At 43.6% G+C, this 15,516-nt stretch overlaps 2 protein-coding genes across 3 annotated transcripts; both read left to right on the forward strand.

The window, feature by feature from the left end:
* Window positions 1-848: 848 nt before the first annotated feature.
* On the forward strand, window positions 849-3,992 carry smtna (smoothelin a). The gene is made up of 8 exons (XM_085793569.1): window positions 849-1,029; window positions 1,631-1,758; window positions 1,968-2,043; window positions 2,127-2,249; window positions 2,364-2,409; window positions 2,882-2,996; window positions 3,124-3,275; window positions 3,418-3,992. The coding sequence occupies exons 2-8, from the start codon at window positions 1,672-1,674 to the stop codon at window positions 3,563-3,565; spliced, it is 747 nt and encodes a 248-aa protein (XP_085649695.1). The 5' UTR covers window positions 849-1,029; window positions 1,631-1,671; the 3' UTR covers window positions 3,566-3,992.
* Window positions 3,993-4,792: 800 nt separating this feature from the next.
* inpp5ja (inositol polyphosphate-5-phosphatase Ja) lies at window positions 4,793-14,560 on the forward strand. Of its 2 annotated transcripts, none has more exons than XM_085793546.1 (13): window positions 4,793-5,265; window positions 6,198-6,839; window positions 8,627-8,734; window positions 8,921-9,029; window positions 9,123-9,239; window positions 9,736-9,911; window positions 10,425-10,536; window positions 10,763-10,872; window positions 11,005-11,215; window positions 11,872-12,009; window positions 12,153-12,218; window positions 12,309-12,413; window positions 13,257-14,560. In XM_085793546.1, exons 1-13 carry the CDS (start codon window positions 5,207-5,209, stop codon window positions 13,734-13,736), a joined length of 2,433 nt encoding a protein of 810 aa, XP_085649672.1. In that variant the 5' UTR covers window positions 4,793-5,206; the 3' UTR covers window positions 13,737-14,560. The 2 variants fall into 2 exon arrangements, with proteins under 2 accessions (XP_085649672.1, XP_085649673.1); XM_085793547.1 differs by having other exon boundaries at window positions 5,106-5,265; window positions 13,220-13,523.
* Window positions 14,561-15,516: the final 956 nt, after the last annotated feature.

Consider the following 15,516-nt stretch of genomic DNA (forward strand, 5'->3'; position numbering starts at 1 on the left):
GTAGTCTCAGTTATCCTCTTAGATGTTTTATTAGCTTGATGCCAATAATTTGACCCTTCTGAAACAGATTAACATCTTTTCCATGAGCACAGGATGTGTCTTTAAGAAATGAGACTGCTTCAGTCAGGGTTAAATAAGTTGTTGCCAGCTGAAACATAATCATCCATGCAGTAATTATCCAATGAGAGGCTCTTACCTATTAGCTTAGTTAAATCCAGGTGGTGACCTTTTTTTTGGGGGGGGGGGACAGGCAGTGTATATCTGCTGTTAAAAAGGATTTACTGTACCGAACCGAACCACACCACGTTTATTTTAATGCAGTTAGGAGCCTTCACCACTTGGTGGAGTAATTTGTCTGTTTTCTCATTCATTCGATTCAGGTTCTGAGTTAAATACAAACTAATTCCCACTGAAGTTCATAGTTCTTTGCCTGTGTTATGGCATGGATGTGTGTGTTAGTGTGTGTGTGTGTGCCCTGTGCTCCATTTTAGAGATTCCTCTGCCTCTGTAAACAGGGTTCAGTGGTCAGTATTTTGCCTGAATAAGGCAGTGCTACTTATTTGTCCTTGTTAACCCCTTCACTTCCCACTCAATGATTTGTCTGCAGCCCTCTCCAAATTAACTGTGGTCAAGCAAAAAAAAAAAAAAGTGTGAGTGAGTTTAGCTGAGGTAAGACCTAATAAAGTTTCACATGACATCATATATTTAGGATGCAGCGACAAGAGGAGGCGAGACTGGACTGAAGGGGGACAGAGATTGATGGACAAAGACCTGAAGCCTTTCTCCCTCTTCCTCCTCCTCCTCCTCCTCCTCCTCCTCTCCCTCCTCCTCCTTTTCCCATCTTGGGTGGTTCTTGTAAGCAACCTCCACTTGCTCTCCAAACATGAATGCTTAAGAAGCTCGGCGGAGAGAGGTGTGATGTCAGGCCTGAGCCCAGTCCACAGGAGGAGTTGAGGAGATCAGAGGAGAGCGCTGAAAACTTCTGAGAAGCTCCAAAGACCAGTCACAAGACAACATCAATACAAACAGGTGAGTGATACTGCACCTCAACAGCCACCCAACATTGATCTCAATTTCAGATTTCTCAGATTTTATTACCTTATTTTTCAGACCTTCTGCCACAAAGCTTTACCTCGGCTTCCTGTATCCCTGTGTCTGAGCACATAGTTTCACACTGTTATCAGATTCCTTTAGAAATGGTCTCGTTCCACTACATTACTATATTTGTACGTGTTTTTGCCCCTTCTGTGCCGCACTCAGCCAGTTGCTGAGATACTCTGAGGGGTACTCCAGTAAGTCAAACACATGGCTTTGCATGGCCGCTCGGTTTGTGTCTGTTAAGACTCAAATAAATGTTTATATTTGAATTAGTGAGCAGCAGACTGCAAGTAGAACAGATGCAGTCTTTATGCCGTGTTTGTGAGGTTTGCATATTATTTAGTGTAAACAACAAGGCACTATCTGGTCTGTTTACACAATTCAAACATTTCCACTGGTGATAAACGTTCGATTATTTAATCCAACTTGTTCCGTTGACGTATCAGAAAGGTGAAGGTCACTTTTTCCATCATCTTTGTATGTGTCCCCCACTCTCATGTTGTTTATGCATGTTTACTGACTGTCTTCCAAGGCCGGGTTCTCACACGATCCGACCAGAATCACTCCTCAGACATGGAGTCAAAGACTGACGGCGGAGCGGCTTCGGTGACCAGCGAAGAACTGGCTGCTATTGAGGATGAAGAAGTTCTCAACAAGATGGTGAGTCAGTGACTCATCTCTCACCATCATGCGAGGGAAATTACATCATCAGTTGACAAAAAGAGACGTTTTCCATGCGAATGGGATGGGAAGAATTATTCGTTTTTCTAAAATAATGGAAACTGAAATACAGAGCTTTCAAATACTGTCCAGAGTTGTGTTTGTCTGTTTAACTATGTTTTGTAACCTGGGTGTTTTTTTTTTTTTAGCTGGACGATGCAACGGATTTTGAAGAGAGACGAAAGATTCGTGCTGCACTGAGGGACCTGCTCAAGAAGAAGAGAGGTAAACACTTAAGAAACTATGTGCTCTGATCCAAGAGTTAGCCATAAGTGATGATCTTAAACTCTCCACGGTCTTGTCATCAGATAAACGGGAGCAGGACCGAGGCACGAGGCAGCAGGAGCTGAAACAGCAGGTTCAGAGCAAAGGAGGCACAAGTGTAACTGTCAGCGTAGGCAGAGCATCCATGAACCAGCCTTCGTCAAACAGTGAGTCTGATTTACAGTGTGGCAGTCAATATATCCTACTTGGTTTACTGTTTTAAAAGAACAATGAAAACTCAAACTGTACTGATACGAGTCTGATTCTCTGCATGTATCCAGAAACAACAGGCCAGTCCTCTCCATCAGCCTCCACTCCAGCAGGCAGGTGAGTCACTTTTAATAACAGACATTCCCAAAAAACAGGCTTCTTTTGGTGACATAACTTAGACCTTTTAAAAAGTATTTTCTATTTTCTATTTTACTTTTGTAAAGTATTTTATTGATTAATTCAATTCACACTTATGATAAATTTTGTCCTTTATAGCCACAGCTAGCACAACTCACCCACTGTTTCTTAACTACATGGTAAAAAAAAAAAGTCATTTACTGGAGAAAAGCTTTTTATCTTCCTGCTGCATCTCTACTGATGCATGTCAGCATCACTGCCTTTTAATGGGAGCCCAACTTCTGCAAAGCAAAGTCTTCTCGTGTGGCTCATCTAGTAATCTCATCCACTCGATTGAAAAAAGAAAGGAAAAAGAAACAAACTTCTGGCATGTATAATATTTGCCAAGTGAAAAGATGATGTCAGCCATACTTTGTGAATATCCAGTGTATCTTTTGTTTCCTCTCCTCAGCCAGGCCAGTCCTGCTGCAGCCTCAGCCCAGAAAAGTCCTGCTGCAGCACCCAATGCTAAAAATGTCAAACAAATGCTTCTGGACTGGTGCCGGGCCAAAACAGAGCCATATGAGGTAAACACACCCTGACTCTCCTTCTCTGTGAATTATTGCCCCTGTGGAGCTATACATAGCTCGGACTCTTATGTCTCATTCTTTGCCGTTATTCTGTCCACACCGCCTCTCCTCTGGTATGAAACAGGGGGTGAACATCCAGAACTTCTCCTCCAGCTGGAAAGACGGCATAGCCTTCTGCGCCCTGGTGCACCGGTTCTTCCCTGATGCGTTCGAGTACTCCATCCTCAACCCCAACGCGCACAAGGAAAACTTCCAGCTGGCTTTCAGCACCGCAGAGTGAGCTCTCTTTCCATATATGACGATGCAGATGTATCTTGTCTGGGTAGTAAATTGCCTTTACAGTTTTGACAGCATACTTTTCTGTGACATCTGTTTGTCTCGGGTCGTTTTTCCAGTGACACTCACTCTTTGTGTGCAGGAGGCTGGCAGGCTGCCCCCCTCTGCTGGACGCTGATGATTTAGTCCGGATGAAAGAGCCAGACTGGAAGTGTGTGTACACATACATCCAGGAGTTCTACCGCTGCCTGGTGGAGAAAGGCCTGGTCAAAACCAAGAAGCGAGTTTAGACTCTACATTTAGTGACTGACATGTGATTTTAATTTGTACAATCATCACACACACACACAAGAGGAGACAATATCATGCTCTTTTTTTCATCTAAATATTTACATGTTGGCTGTTATCCTAGGGTTGCTATTAGAGAAAAGGTTGAGAATCTGATCCGTCCATCTGATCCATTATGTGAATGTGAATGCACACTAATGTGTAGTATTTGTACTGGTTTACATGTTGAGCTGAGACTTATGGGTGTCTATGTGCTCTCGGTGGACAGCTGGCGCTTAGGATCAGTGCCTTCCACTGAGATTACACATCTGCATTAATCCCAGTCAGAGCCATGGAGAATCTGGGAACTAAATTTATGACGTTGCTGTTGAAGGCCCGACTGTGTGAGAATTAAAGACACATTAAATAAATATCAATTCATTTCTTATGCTCTGCCTGTATCTAATGCTTTGATTTAATGTTATAGTAAATATTAAAACACATTTTATTTTAATGGATAAATCATGAAGAGAGAGTGGAGATTACAGACTCATTACATTCAGAAGCTTCTCCTGTTCAAGTTAAAGCATTTTTACCCATACTTTGTTACTGTATGTATTGTATGTATTTATATTGAATAGATTAGAGATATAGACAATTCAAGGGGCACTAATATATACACATTAACAATAGGCAAATTCATTATACCACAGGTTACAAAAAGCTACTGTGACTTAATGAAATAACTCAGCAGATTCTCTAATAGATGTATAGACTTTGTAACTCAATACACTGAATAATTTATGTTCTTAATAGGTAGTTCATGAACTACAGTTACTTTAAATAATAACAGGAAGTTTTTCAAACTTGCTGTGTGTTTTATACGAGAGGCTTTGGATAAAAATCAACATATTTCTGGCACAGTCACAACTAAAATGTAGCCTGACTTAATAATAACAGTGCGGTCCAGCTGCTGTAAAAGACTGCACAGAGAGCACACATAAGGTAGCCTTGCCAAAGTGAAATTTAATTATTGGCATGCTGATCAATGCTCCTCATCAGTGACGCACTAATGCCAGATTAATGCGTCACTGATGGGACAGATTTCTGGCCGGCTGCTCTCTGGCAGCAGGGTTTTGTTTAGCCTCTCCTGCTCTGCTCTGCCCCTCCTCCCCCCTCCTCCTCCCTCCTCCTCCTCCTCCTCCCAGGTGCTCACATGTTTTACCCAGAGTGCACAGAGAGAGAGGCACCACCGTGGGCGCGCGTGATGATGGGTCCGTGTACGGCCGGTGTGCAGGAGGTGCAGGCGGTTCGCTGACCGAGCGGTGCGCAAGCTGCTCCGTCCAACTGTGCCGCGCTATATCCAGCGATAATTAAGTAGGGATGAGGTAGCCCCGTAGTACAAACATCAACATGCAAGAGTCCGACCGTCTCCTGTCCTGACAGCCCCCGGCGGCGCGAGACGTCCGCTCGTGCCACGGTACCGACGGATCGCAGCGCGTCTTGCAGGCTGCTGCCCGGGTCGGTCTGGTCTGGTCTGGTCCGTCTCCGGGTCCGGGGACCACGAATCGACCCCGCTCTCGTCTGTCTGTGTGTAATCGTGCTGTCGCGTTGTCGGCTGATGTTGGAGACATAAAGGAGACTGATGCTTCCCCCCTCTGTGCATGTGTCAGATAACCTTTGCGGTTCACCTTGGAAATAGAAACAAGAAAACGCACGAAAGGTAAGACAGATGTTTTCAGGAGCCGCTGCAGCTGTGTGTCTCTGTTGATTCTGAATGGGGAAAACGATGCTTTGTGATGTTGCTCATGAGTCCATGGCTCGTACCTTTGGAGATGATAATGGAGCTGTCATTCAGATTCGCAGCCTCATGGACTGGCCTATTTGTCCTCAGGTATTTGAACCTTGAAAGTTGCATTTTCACTTTTAAAGTGGATTTGAATGACCACCCTCACTCTCTGCTCTGTTTTTGCAGATTACCACTGTAGCCACATGCATTTCTCTGACACAGAGACCCCAATTTGCATATCATGAATACTTAAAAGAGGTGTTAAATTTCTGTGTGGGAGAGAACATATACAAAATGGTGGGTGGCTCCTGTCTTCCTAATGTCAGGCACCCTGCATGCGCCTTGTGGCCTGTGGTGTCTGTTGATGAAGTGTGATGATGTGTTTCATTATCTGAGGCATCACTTTGCATCCCTGCAGGCCGACCTGAGTCCTGAGTTTTTCTAGTGAGAGAGTGAGATGAAATGGCTTTGTGACGAGGTCAGGGGTGTAATTAACGCTGGTGGTGTGTGCAATGAGGCTGTAATCCAGGACACATGTCCAAAGTTAGTCCCTTATCCCAGTTGCCTGCTCATGACAACATCATCGGTGATGGCTGCGGAGCGTGGTGTGTGGACAGGTGCTCAATATGATGTGATGCAATCTCTCAGCCTATACCACTCACTGCAGGCTCGTCCTTTGTGCACCTGTGTGCCATGGACTGAAGTGCAGACAGGTTGGAGACATGGTTATAGGCAAAGAAAGCAAACAACCATGTCATTGTGTCACTTAGTGTGAGCATCACTGTTTTGTTTTTATCTCACAAAGGCAAAAAAAAAAAAATCAGGTCATGTTGTTTTATGATCCACCACATACTGCTCCTTTGCAGGTTGATGGATCGCATTCAGCAGAAGAACACGGACCCATGTGGGCCCAAAGTGCAGCCTGGACCCTGTGCGTTGATTGGAGGCGGTCCACGTTTACCTCCGCAGCTTGCCATTCAGGAGCCCACCCTCATCAGCCCGTCGGAGCAGGTGCTCAGGAAGCAGTCCGGCCTGAGCCCCGTCCAGGTTGCAGTCGCACCGGTGAAAGCAACGGAGCAAATAAAGCCAGGGCACGCAAAGTCTCCAACGGCACTGACGAGCATCAGCCGGCCCAGACCGACAGCCCTCGGGACTAAGCCTGCCCCCAAGCCGACCAGAATCTCAGTGGAAGCCCCCAAGGACATAGATCTGATCCCAGTTTGCATCCCCGGACCCCAGAGTGCCAACAACATCCTGTCGCATTCCCCGACAGAGTCCTCCTTCCCTCTCCACAGTCCTCAGAGTCCCCACAGCCCCTCTCAGTCTTTCACCAGCCAGCCTTACCTTAGTCCCACTCCCAGACTGCCCCAGCTCAGCCCCAACTCACCCTCCAGCCTCAGCCCCAAATCCGGCCTCAGCCCTCAGTCACAGAGGACCCCCACCACCGGGAGCTTAACACAGAGCCAAGAGCAGCCTGAGAAACCAGCATCAGAGAACAATGAGTTCAGGTGAGACACGTAATAACTCATCACGTCCAGCCTTCGCCTGTTTTAAATGTTCCTGTTCTTTACCGCTGTGACTGTTTATTCCCTGTTACGTCTAAACACAGCTGCAGTGGCCGTCCTGCAGGCAGTGGCTGTATGAAAGCTGATGTGTGCCAGACCATGTCACATGAATCAAAGCTGCGAATTTCACTAAGAGCTTTATGAACCTGACAGAGTGACACAGCCGTATTTTGTTGGCGGCCTTCCCGGAGGCATGCCGTACTTCTGTTGTGTTCCTCCTCCATAAACAACGGTCGCCCCGTAAAAATACTTTCAATTTGTAGACCTGTGTTTATGTGAAGGAAGAAATATGACAAAAACTCTTCAGATGGCAGCAGCAGCCTCCACCAGTTTTACTGTTACACTTACCCGACTTATTTTCTAATACATTACTCTGTAGTGTAGATCATATTGATGGTTTTTCACGTTTTAGCCCATTAACAATAAATCACATACTTAAATAATCTATGTGATAAACATATAGGCTGAGCCCTTCGTTTTCTTTTATTGCAGCATCAAATGCTTAGATTAAAAACATAATCCATCAGTGTAATCATTTTTGTTTTGTCAGTGTTATGATGTTGTCTATTGATGGGACGTTGAAGTGTCATATTCAGAAATGTCCACGTTCAGAGCAGAACTGAATTTTAGCAAAATATAAGTAATATAGATTTGTTATTTATTGATGGATAGATTTTAAAATGATATGATATAAGCTCTCAGAATTAATGGAAATAGAGGGGAGATTATTGACTTTTGAAAAACAGTGGAATGAATATACTGCACAATTTGTAATTGATATGCAGAAACAACGGCCTGGTCCTTTAAACGAGTCTTTTGACCCTGGAAATTGTACCGTTGGCGTCAAGAAACCTTAGATCTTATGGTCTATACACTGATAAAACAGTTTTCTATTAAGAGCAGAAATCACAGATCCACTTAGCAACCAGCCAAATGCTCAGAGCTGTAGAGCTAAAACAGTGAGTTCATTCTGTCAAACTTTATTTGTATAGCACTTTTTAACACAACTCAATTTAAAGTCATTTATAGATGACTGACAAACTGGATTAAATAAAGATAATACAAATGTATGCAAGGGAACAATTTGAGACCAATGCACACATGAAATAAAATTGGTAATGGATTAAAACAATAGAATAGAGGAAATTTACACATGAAATTGATGAGATGGTGTAAAACAATTGAAAACATGAATACAAGAAAATAGTCTCAGATACTTGTAAAATAAGGAATATGTTTTCAAGCAATATAACTCTGGTTGTGTGTGATGTGTAATTGACAGTTTTAGGTTACTGGATTTTTAAAAACTGTGATGGACATTTTAATATATTTTCTTCACATTTTACGGACAAAACAGTTGAACAATTAATGGAGCAGAAGGCTCGATTATTTAATACCAAAATAAATAGATAAAAAGCTGCAGCCCTAATGAGTTGTTTTGGTGATGGAAGAGTGTGTGTGTGGCCATTAGTTCAGTTATGAAGGGCAGGTCCATCTCTTTCTCTCTTCTAGTACTCATCCATGTGCACACACACACACACACACACTACTGAGTCATCATCAGGGTACAAAGAGGTGCTTAATTGTGCTTATCTTTTTTCTATATACAGAAACAGTGATGAAAGCTATTTCCCTGAGGATTACAGCGCAGATTATGTCCTCTTTCAGCCTGCAGTATATGGCACTTGAATCTAATGCAGCATTCCCAACTGTTTTCTGTTCTTCCACAGGGTGTACATCGTCACATGGAACGTGGGATCGGCCGTCCCCCCGGATGACATCACTTCTCTGTTTGGACCAAATGTTTCAGATGGGAGCGTTGACATGTTCATCATCGGGTAAGACGGTGTTTCTACCAGGCTCGGCGGTGCCAGAGAGACAGCCGTAGCGCCCACTCGCGCATCTGTGTTCGTTTTCACCCCACCGCCACCCTTCCCCCTCTTGTTACACATCACTGTCCTTTTTTACTAATGTCTCATTTTCTCTTGTTAATGACGTTTTCTCTACTTTCTGGCACCTCCCAGACTGCAGGAGGTCAACTCCATGATTAACAAGAGGCTGAAGGATGTTCTCTTTTCAGACCAGTGGAGTGAGCTGTGCATGGACACACTCAGCCCCTTCGGATATGTTCTGGTCAGTCAGACATTAAACATGCTTGTCACACTCCCATCCCCTTTTTTTGCATGTCAATTTATTATTATTCTTCCTCCATCCCCATCTGTTTAGGTGGCGTCCCAGCGAATGCAGGGTGTGCTGCTGCTGGTTTTCTCTAAATTCTGCCACCTTCCCTTCCTCAGAGGCGTGCAGACGGAGAGCACGCGCACAGGACTCGGGGGATATTGGGTACGTGATACGCATTGAAGGGAGATGCTCTGAATCCTGCTCAGAGATTTATCACACCGGGGGGAAAAAAATAGTAGGGGTGTGTGTGTGTGTGTGGGGGCTTGAGGAGAGATGTTTATATAGGTGGCTTGTGTGCTCCCTCCTGTCAGCAGGCGTGTGCACGCGTGGGTGAATATGTCAGTGTGAGTGTGAGTGTGAGTGTGAGTGTGTGTGACCTTCCCGTGCGTGTTGATGTCAGCATCACCCCTGGCTGCTGCTGGTGCAGTCTCCTTCTCTTTGAGGTCAGTGCAGCAGCAGGCTGTCTGGCTTTCTGGTTCTGTGACTCAGTAGCAGGAAAAAAAAAAACAAAAAAAAAAAACATGACCTTGTCCCTGAACACAGATCTGATTGTTCATACACACCTTTTTTTTTTTTTTTTTTTACTTAAAAAATACGCTCTGCATAAAGGATCTATTTCTCACTGTGTCCTCTCTTCACCCTTTCCTCCCGCTCTAAGGGCAATAAAGGAGGTGTCAGCGCGAGGATGACGGTGTTCGGCCACCCGGTGTGCTTCCTCAACTGTCACCTGCCGGCTCACATGAGGAACCTGGAGCAGCGGATGGAGGACTTTGAAAGCATCCTGCAGCAGCAGCAGTTTGAAGGAGGGACGGCCACCGGTGTGCTGGACCACGAGTGAGTGACATCATCCTTACATCCTTTTTTTCCCACCCATATAAAGCTGCTCACCTTAACAAATAGATATTCATTCACAGAAGTGCTCTAAATGTTTCAGATCTAACCCGATCAGACATTCACCTATAATAAATATATCATAAAAGGTGATGTTTTACAATAAAGAAGGGAAAAAAAGAAAAGATAGATAGACGAGTGGTGTCCACTGCTATTTTGTTGGTTTTCTTGTCACTATTATGTTTCATCATCTTTAATATTTTGAAATAGAGTATAATATTGGTGTTGAAGTAAGCCAATGTAATTATAACAACAGAGAGGGGCAGGTAGCTACTATAAGTTTTCTTCATCCTGCTCCTTTTCATTCATGGTGACAATGTGTACATTATGTAAATATGTGAAGAATGTATACCATGAATGGAATAAATCAAAATGAAATGAATGAAAGTTTAAATGTTTCAAGTAATTTAAAATCTCACAAGAGCATTTTTTTGGTGTATTTCTTCCTGTCCCTAGTGTTGTGTTTTGGTTTGGAGATTTAAATTTCCGCATTGAGGACTACGACATCCATGTGGTGAAATGTGCCATCGACAGCAACAAGCTGCCTCTTCTGTGGGAGCGGGATCAGGTGAGGCACCTTCAGCATTTCAAAAACATTCACATGTTCTCAGAGACAGATGGATTTTTCTGGAAGGCTTTTAACGCCACCTGTTTTTATCTCGCAAACGTCAGCCAACAGAGGGTGCTGTGGCACAAAGTGAGCAAATATCACCTTCTGTCGGGCTGGATCAGAAAGCATCCAGGCGTGTGTGATGATGCTCTGTTTCCCCCCCTGTCATCTGTTTACTCTGCAGCTCAACATGGCAAAAAACACAGAGTCCATCCTGGAGGGCTTCATCGAGGGACAGCTCAACTTCCCACCCACTTATAAGTTTGATGTGGGCACTCATACATACGACACCAGGTCTGTTTACTCGCCCCCATCACAGATTTATTGTTATAGATATTTTATTCTCACAGTGGTGTGACTTAGACCTGTGAGAGTGTTGCTCAGCCTCCGTCTCCCTCGGTCTCATGCGGCTTCTCTTTGTGTCAGTGCTAAGAAGAGGAAACCTGCCTGGACCGATCGCATCCTCTGGCGCCTCCGGCGTACAGGCTCCCCAGTTCCTACCCACAATGCAGCACTGCAGCGGGGTCTCACCTCATGGTTGGGTGGGGCGACTAAAGTGACGCAGCATACGTACAGAAGTCACATGGGCTACACCATCAGTGACCACAAGCCTGTTTCCGCCCTGTTTTCCCTTCATGTGAGACAGTTGTCCATAATAGAAATCTAATATATACCAGTATATATATATTACATATATGCAACGATATCAAGAGTGGTGTTCATATTTTTGCTCATAGTATTAACAGATTTATACACGTATATCCCTCCTCTGGATGTATGAAGATATATGTTTATAGCATATGAATACCGATAATACAAATTAGTGTATGTACATATATTTAAAAAAAAAAAAGCTATATGCTATATGTTAAAAGTTATGTATCTTAATTACATAGATTTAATTAATATATGTAAAATTATTAACAACATATATAGAAATTCTGTTTGGTAATATTTGATTTTTCTTATTAATTTTATGTGTGTGAGTGTGTGGTCCACAGGTCCACTAAATATGATATGATATTCACATATATTGACAATTGTTGGGATGGAAATACATTTACATAACTACATCTAAAATATAAGCATTCATACATAAACCCTGCATATTTTATAGGTTAGATATGAAATTGATCAAATTGCATGTTTTTATTCTATATGTGCGTAGATGTGTTTAGAAATGTAATATATGAGCATATATTATGTTTGCACATGGGTAGTGATATTTCTCTTAGTTGTATAGGTTGTGGAGGGTTTACTTCTTTCTCTGTACCCCATGCTCTTTTCTTCTAGTTCCCATTCAAGGTGGAGATGCCCTTGGTGGAGCTGCAGGTAAACAAGGAGTGGTGTAAAGTCTCAGATTCTACGGTTAGATTCACTGTTGTGTCCACTTATCAGCGCAGCTCATGGGACTGGGTAGCAATATACAAGGTAATTCTTGAGTCATTATTGTCCTGATTCACACCCACAGGGATCTTTGCTATAGATTCTCAGGACAAGCTCAAGATGTATCATCACTGTGTGACTTCCTGTGTCAAAATTTACAGCTGTGGCCGTCGTTTCTTTCTGCACAGGTTGGATTCAGACATCACAAAGATTACCAGGCGTATGTGTGGGCCAAAGGAGAGCACGCAACACAGGTGTGTCACATACTAAAAGCCACAGAGCTGTTGTTGTTTCCACAGCCAAACTCCTAGTTGAACTGTGTTTCTGTCTCCCTCTGTCTGCAGGTGACATTTTCAGATGAAGATTTGCCAAGAGATGACTGTGAATACATCCTGGGTTACTACAGCAATAATATGAACAGTATTGTTGGATTGTCAACACCCATTCAGGTAACAAAAGTCAAAGGAGGAAGGAGTTACAGCCTAACTTGTTAATCGCTATGAATCGACACGCAGCTCGCCCGAAACTATGTGGACACCAAAACATATGACACATGTTTCATTCCATCACTGATGCTGAGCAATATGATCTGGACTCTGTGCCAGCCAGTTACATAAGTTCATTCACACCAAACTGGGAAAACCAGTTCTTCATGGACGCGGCCTCCTGTATGGGGACATTATCACAAACACAAACAGGGGCATTCCCCAAACTGTCACACAACGAGAAGAGAAAATATCTAAATATTAGTGAAATCTGTATCAATCTTTATCAGTGATGCAATGTGAGTGAGGTATTTTACTTGAAAACAGCTCTTACACATAACTTCTGAGACAATTGCACTTACATCTGAAATGATCAGTCGATTAAATGATCAGTCAGTTTACAGAAGATGAATGGGCAAATGTCTTATTGATTGATTGTTCTCATTTAAAAGCAGAAAGATCACAGCTTTTAAAATGTGAATATTATTTGTCCTCCATGAAAATAAACTGATATCTGATGCACACCTGAACTTTTGGCCTTTGGGAAATCTCATGCATGTATCGGTTTACTAAATTTTATGCCAATAATTCATTAAATTTATAGTATACATATAACACTGATAGGGGAGATTCTGTTGCACAGCCATTAGATAAACTTTTTATATTTAAAGTGCATTTTGATGACAATATAACTGCACTTTTACTTTTACTTAAGCAATATTTTGAATGCTTGACTTGTAATGGAGTGTGCCCACCTGTTGGTTATGTAGTTTCCTTTTAGCCCGCTTGCTCCTCCATCCTCAACAGATCAAGATACCAGCCCACAGCCCCACACAGCGCTCTGACAGCTCTGAAGTCAGCTCAGAAGACGACAGCACTCTCGTCCTGCTGGCTCCAAACTCCCGCAGCCCGAGTCCTAAAACCGGCAAACACCACCAACACCACCATCGCCACCGGCGTAGCCGCAGCCCCGCTGTTCCTGCTCTGTCCTCCAACCCCCTCCCCTCCCTGCAGGGCCTCAGCCTCTGTCCTCGCTCTAAAGAAGGCCAGGCGCGAAGCCGCTCGCCCTGCTCTGCTGCTAAGAAGGAGCGGCTGGTCTCCCCCGACGCCGTGCCGTCGCCCTCCTCCATCAGCCCCCTCAGTCCGCGCAGCCCCGTGTCTCCGGGCGGCGGGGTGACCGCGCCGGAGGCTCTGATCGCTGCCATGTTAGGTGAACACAGACCAGCTCAGGTTAGCCCGACAGGGGTCAAACAGATAGGGAAGGCGGGGGAAACGGACATTGCATAGAAGCAAACATCAATAGTTAACAGCAGGTACTGCACAAGGAGGACGATTGGCAGCACCCATGCATTCAGAGTCTGATCTGACCCCACACTGTCACTGTGCTCGTAGAAGCAGCACATTTAATGACTCCTAATGTAGTTTGCAAACATTCCACATTGTAGCCCTGCAGTTTCTCTGTCTCTGAATCTACCATCATCTCATACACTATGTGTATATCTGAGTCAAAGAGGTGTCCAGACTCCTGATGACAAGTGCTTTTATAGACTCATAAGCTATATCATACGTAAAACAAACATATTGAATGTGAAACCAAAGTTAGAGTAAACCTGTGATGGATCTGACCAGCCAGTCCTGACAGCAATATGGATCGATGTAAACGGTCTCCTATCAAAATAAGGACACAGGACCAGAAGTATCGATGGTATCATAGTTCACAGTGGAGAGAGGGAGTGTGTGTTTGTGTGTGTGTGTTTGTGTGCGTGTCTGTGGATTTGTGCAGGCCTATGTGTTTAAACATTCATGTGTGAAACGTGTATTTTGGACAATTTTACCTCTATAGCTCTCGGCCTGTATTCATAAAATAATTGTAATGTATCCCGGGAAAGGAGGGGGCGCCTCACCTCCAGAGTCAATCTGAAATGTACATGTGACTTGAACAGTAATCCTAGATCAATGCTCTTATTCTTAGCAGCTTTGTGAATACAGCCCCTGTTCTATAGAGCTCAGTGAGTGGATGTTTAGACTAATGTGGCCGTTTTGCTTCAAGGAAAACACTGTTATTTATCTGTGTGAGTGTGCAAATAAAAAAAAAAAACAGAACAAGCGGAGGCGCTAACCTGAGTCAATACTGTTTATTGGCTAAACAAAAAGAAGTATCTATTTGTGCATACATGTGTGCCGAGGTGTCAACACAAGTCACATATAACGATTTGAGTCACCCTGGAGTGACGGATTAATGACTTCAGACCGGATGTGACCAAATGAGAGAAGACCTGTAGTTCCTCGTGACTTCGCTTTGACTTTTAGCCTTTTGACTCGATATCCTCCCCTCTGCTTCAAAGATAACAAGATGACACATTTTGTTTTTTAAAGTGCATCTAATCAACTTCAGCTCAGCCTCCCTGACAACAGATCCAACAGCCGATTACACTTTGACAAGCTGACACAGGCCTTCTTGCCAGAATAATTACTTATTTGTGACTTGAGATAAAGCACACTGACTGTCAGTGAAGCGTATAACCTACATCTCGCACTACAGTACATGTGTTAGAAGTGAAGAGAAGGGAAAAGACTCAAGTTGGGAATTTGATACAGAGCAGAGCTGACAGAAAACAGCATAAGATGATGCTTCACCGCTGATAAAATGTAGTAGGGGGGGAAACAAAAAACAAAAGCACAAGCGTCAGTCACATCCAGACAATTAGTTTAGACAAAGGAGATTTTGAGGTTTCTACGGAGACATGGATGAGTGTGCACAGCCACAGCTTATGGTTTGCCCTTATGTTTGTAATCAAGATAATCACTTTTGGATTAGCAAGGGGATCTAAAACCAAAGATAGTGGCCACCAGGAACGAGAGGCGAAACAAACTGCACAGTCAGAGAGAAGAATCACCCGATTATTGAGTTTTTATTGGATGGGCGACCAAAAATAAATCAACTCATGCCAGCAGTAGGAGTAATGATGCATCACATCTGTTACGCAGCAACGTTCGGGTTCACTATTACAAATACTTTCATTTTTTTGAACTCACATGTACAAGCTGCAGAGAGTGTTGATCCATT

The sequence above is a fragment of the Trachurus japonicus genome, chromosome 12 (genome assembly GCF_045865225.1).
Source record: "Trachurus japonicus isolate A0001 chromosome 12, Traja_1.0".
In the NCBI taxonomy this organism is placed as follows: Eukaryota; Metazoa; Chordata; class Actinopteri; order Carangiformes; family Carangidae; genus Trachurus; species Trachurus japonicus.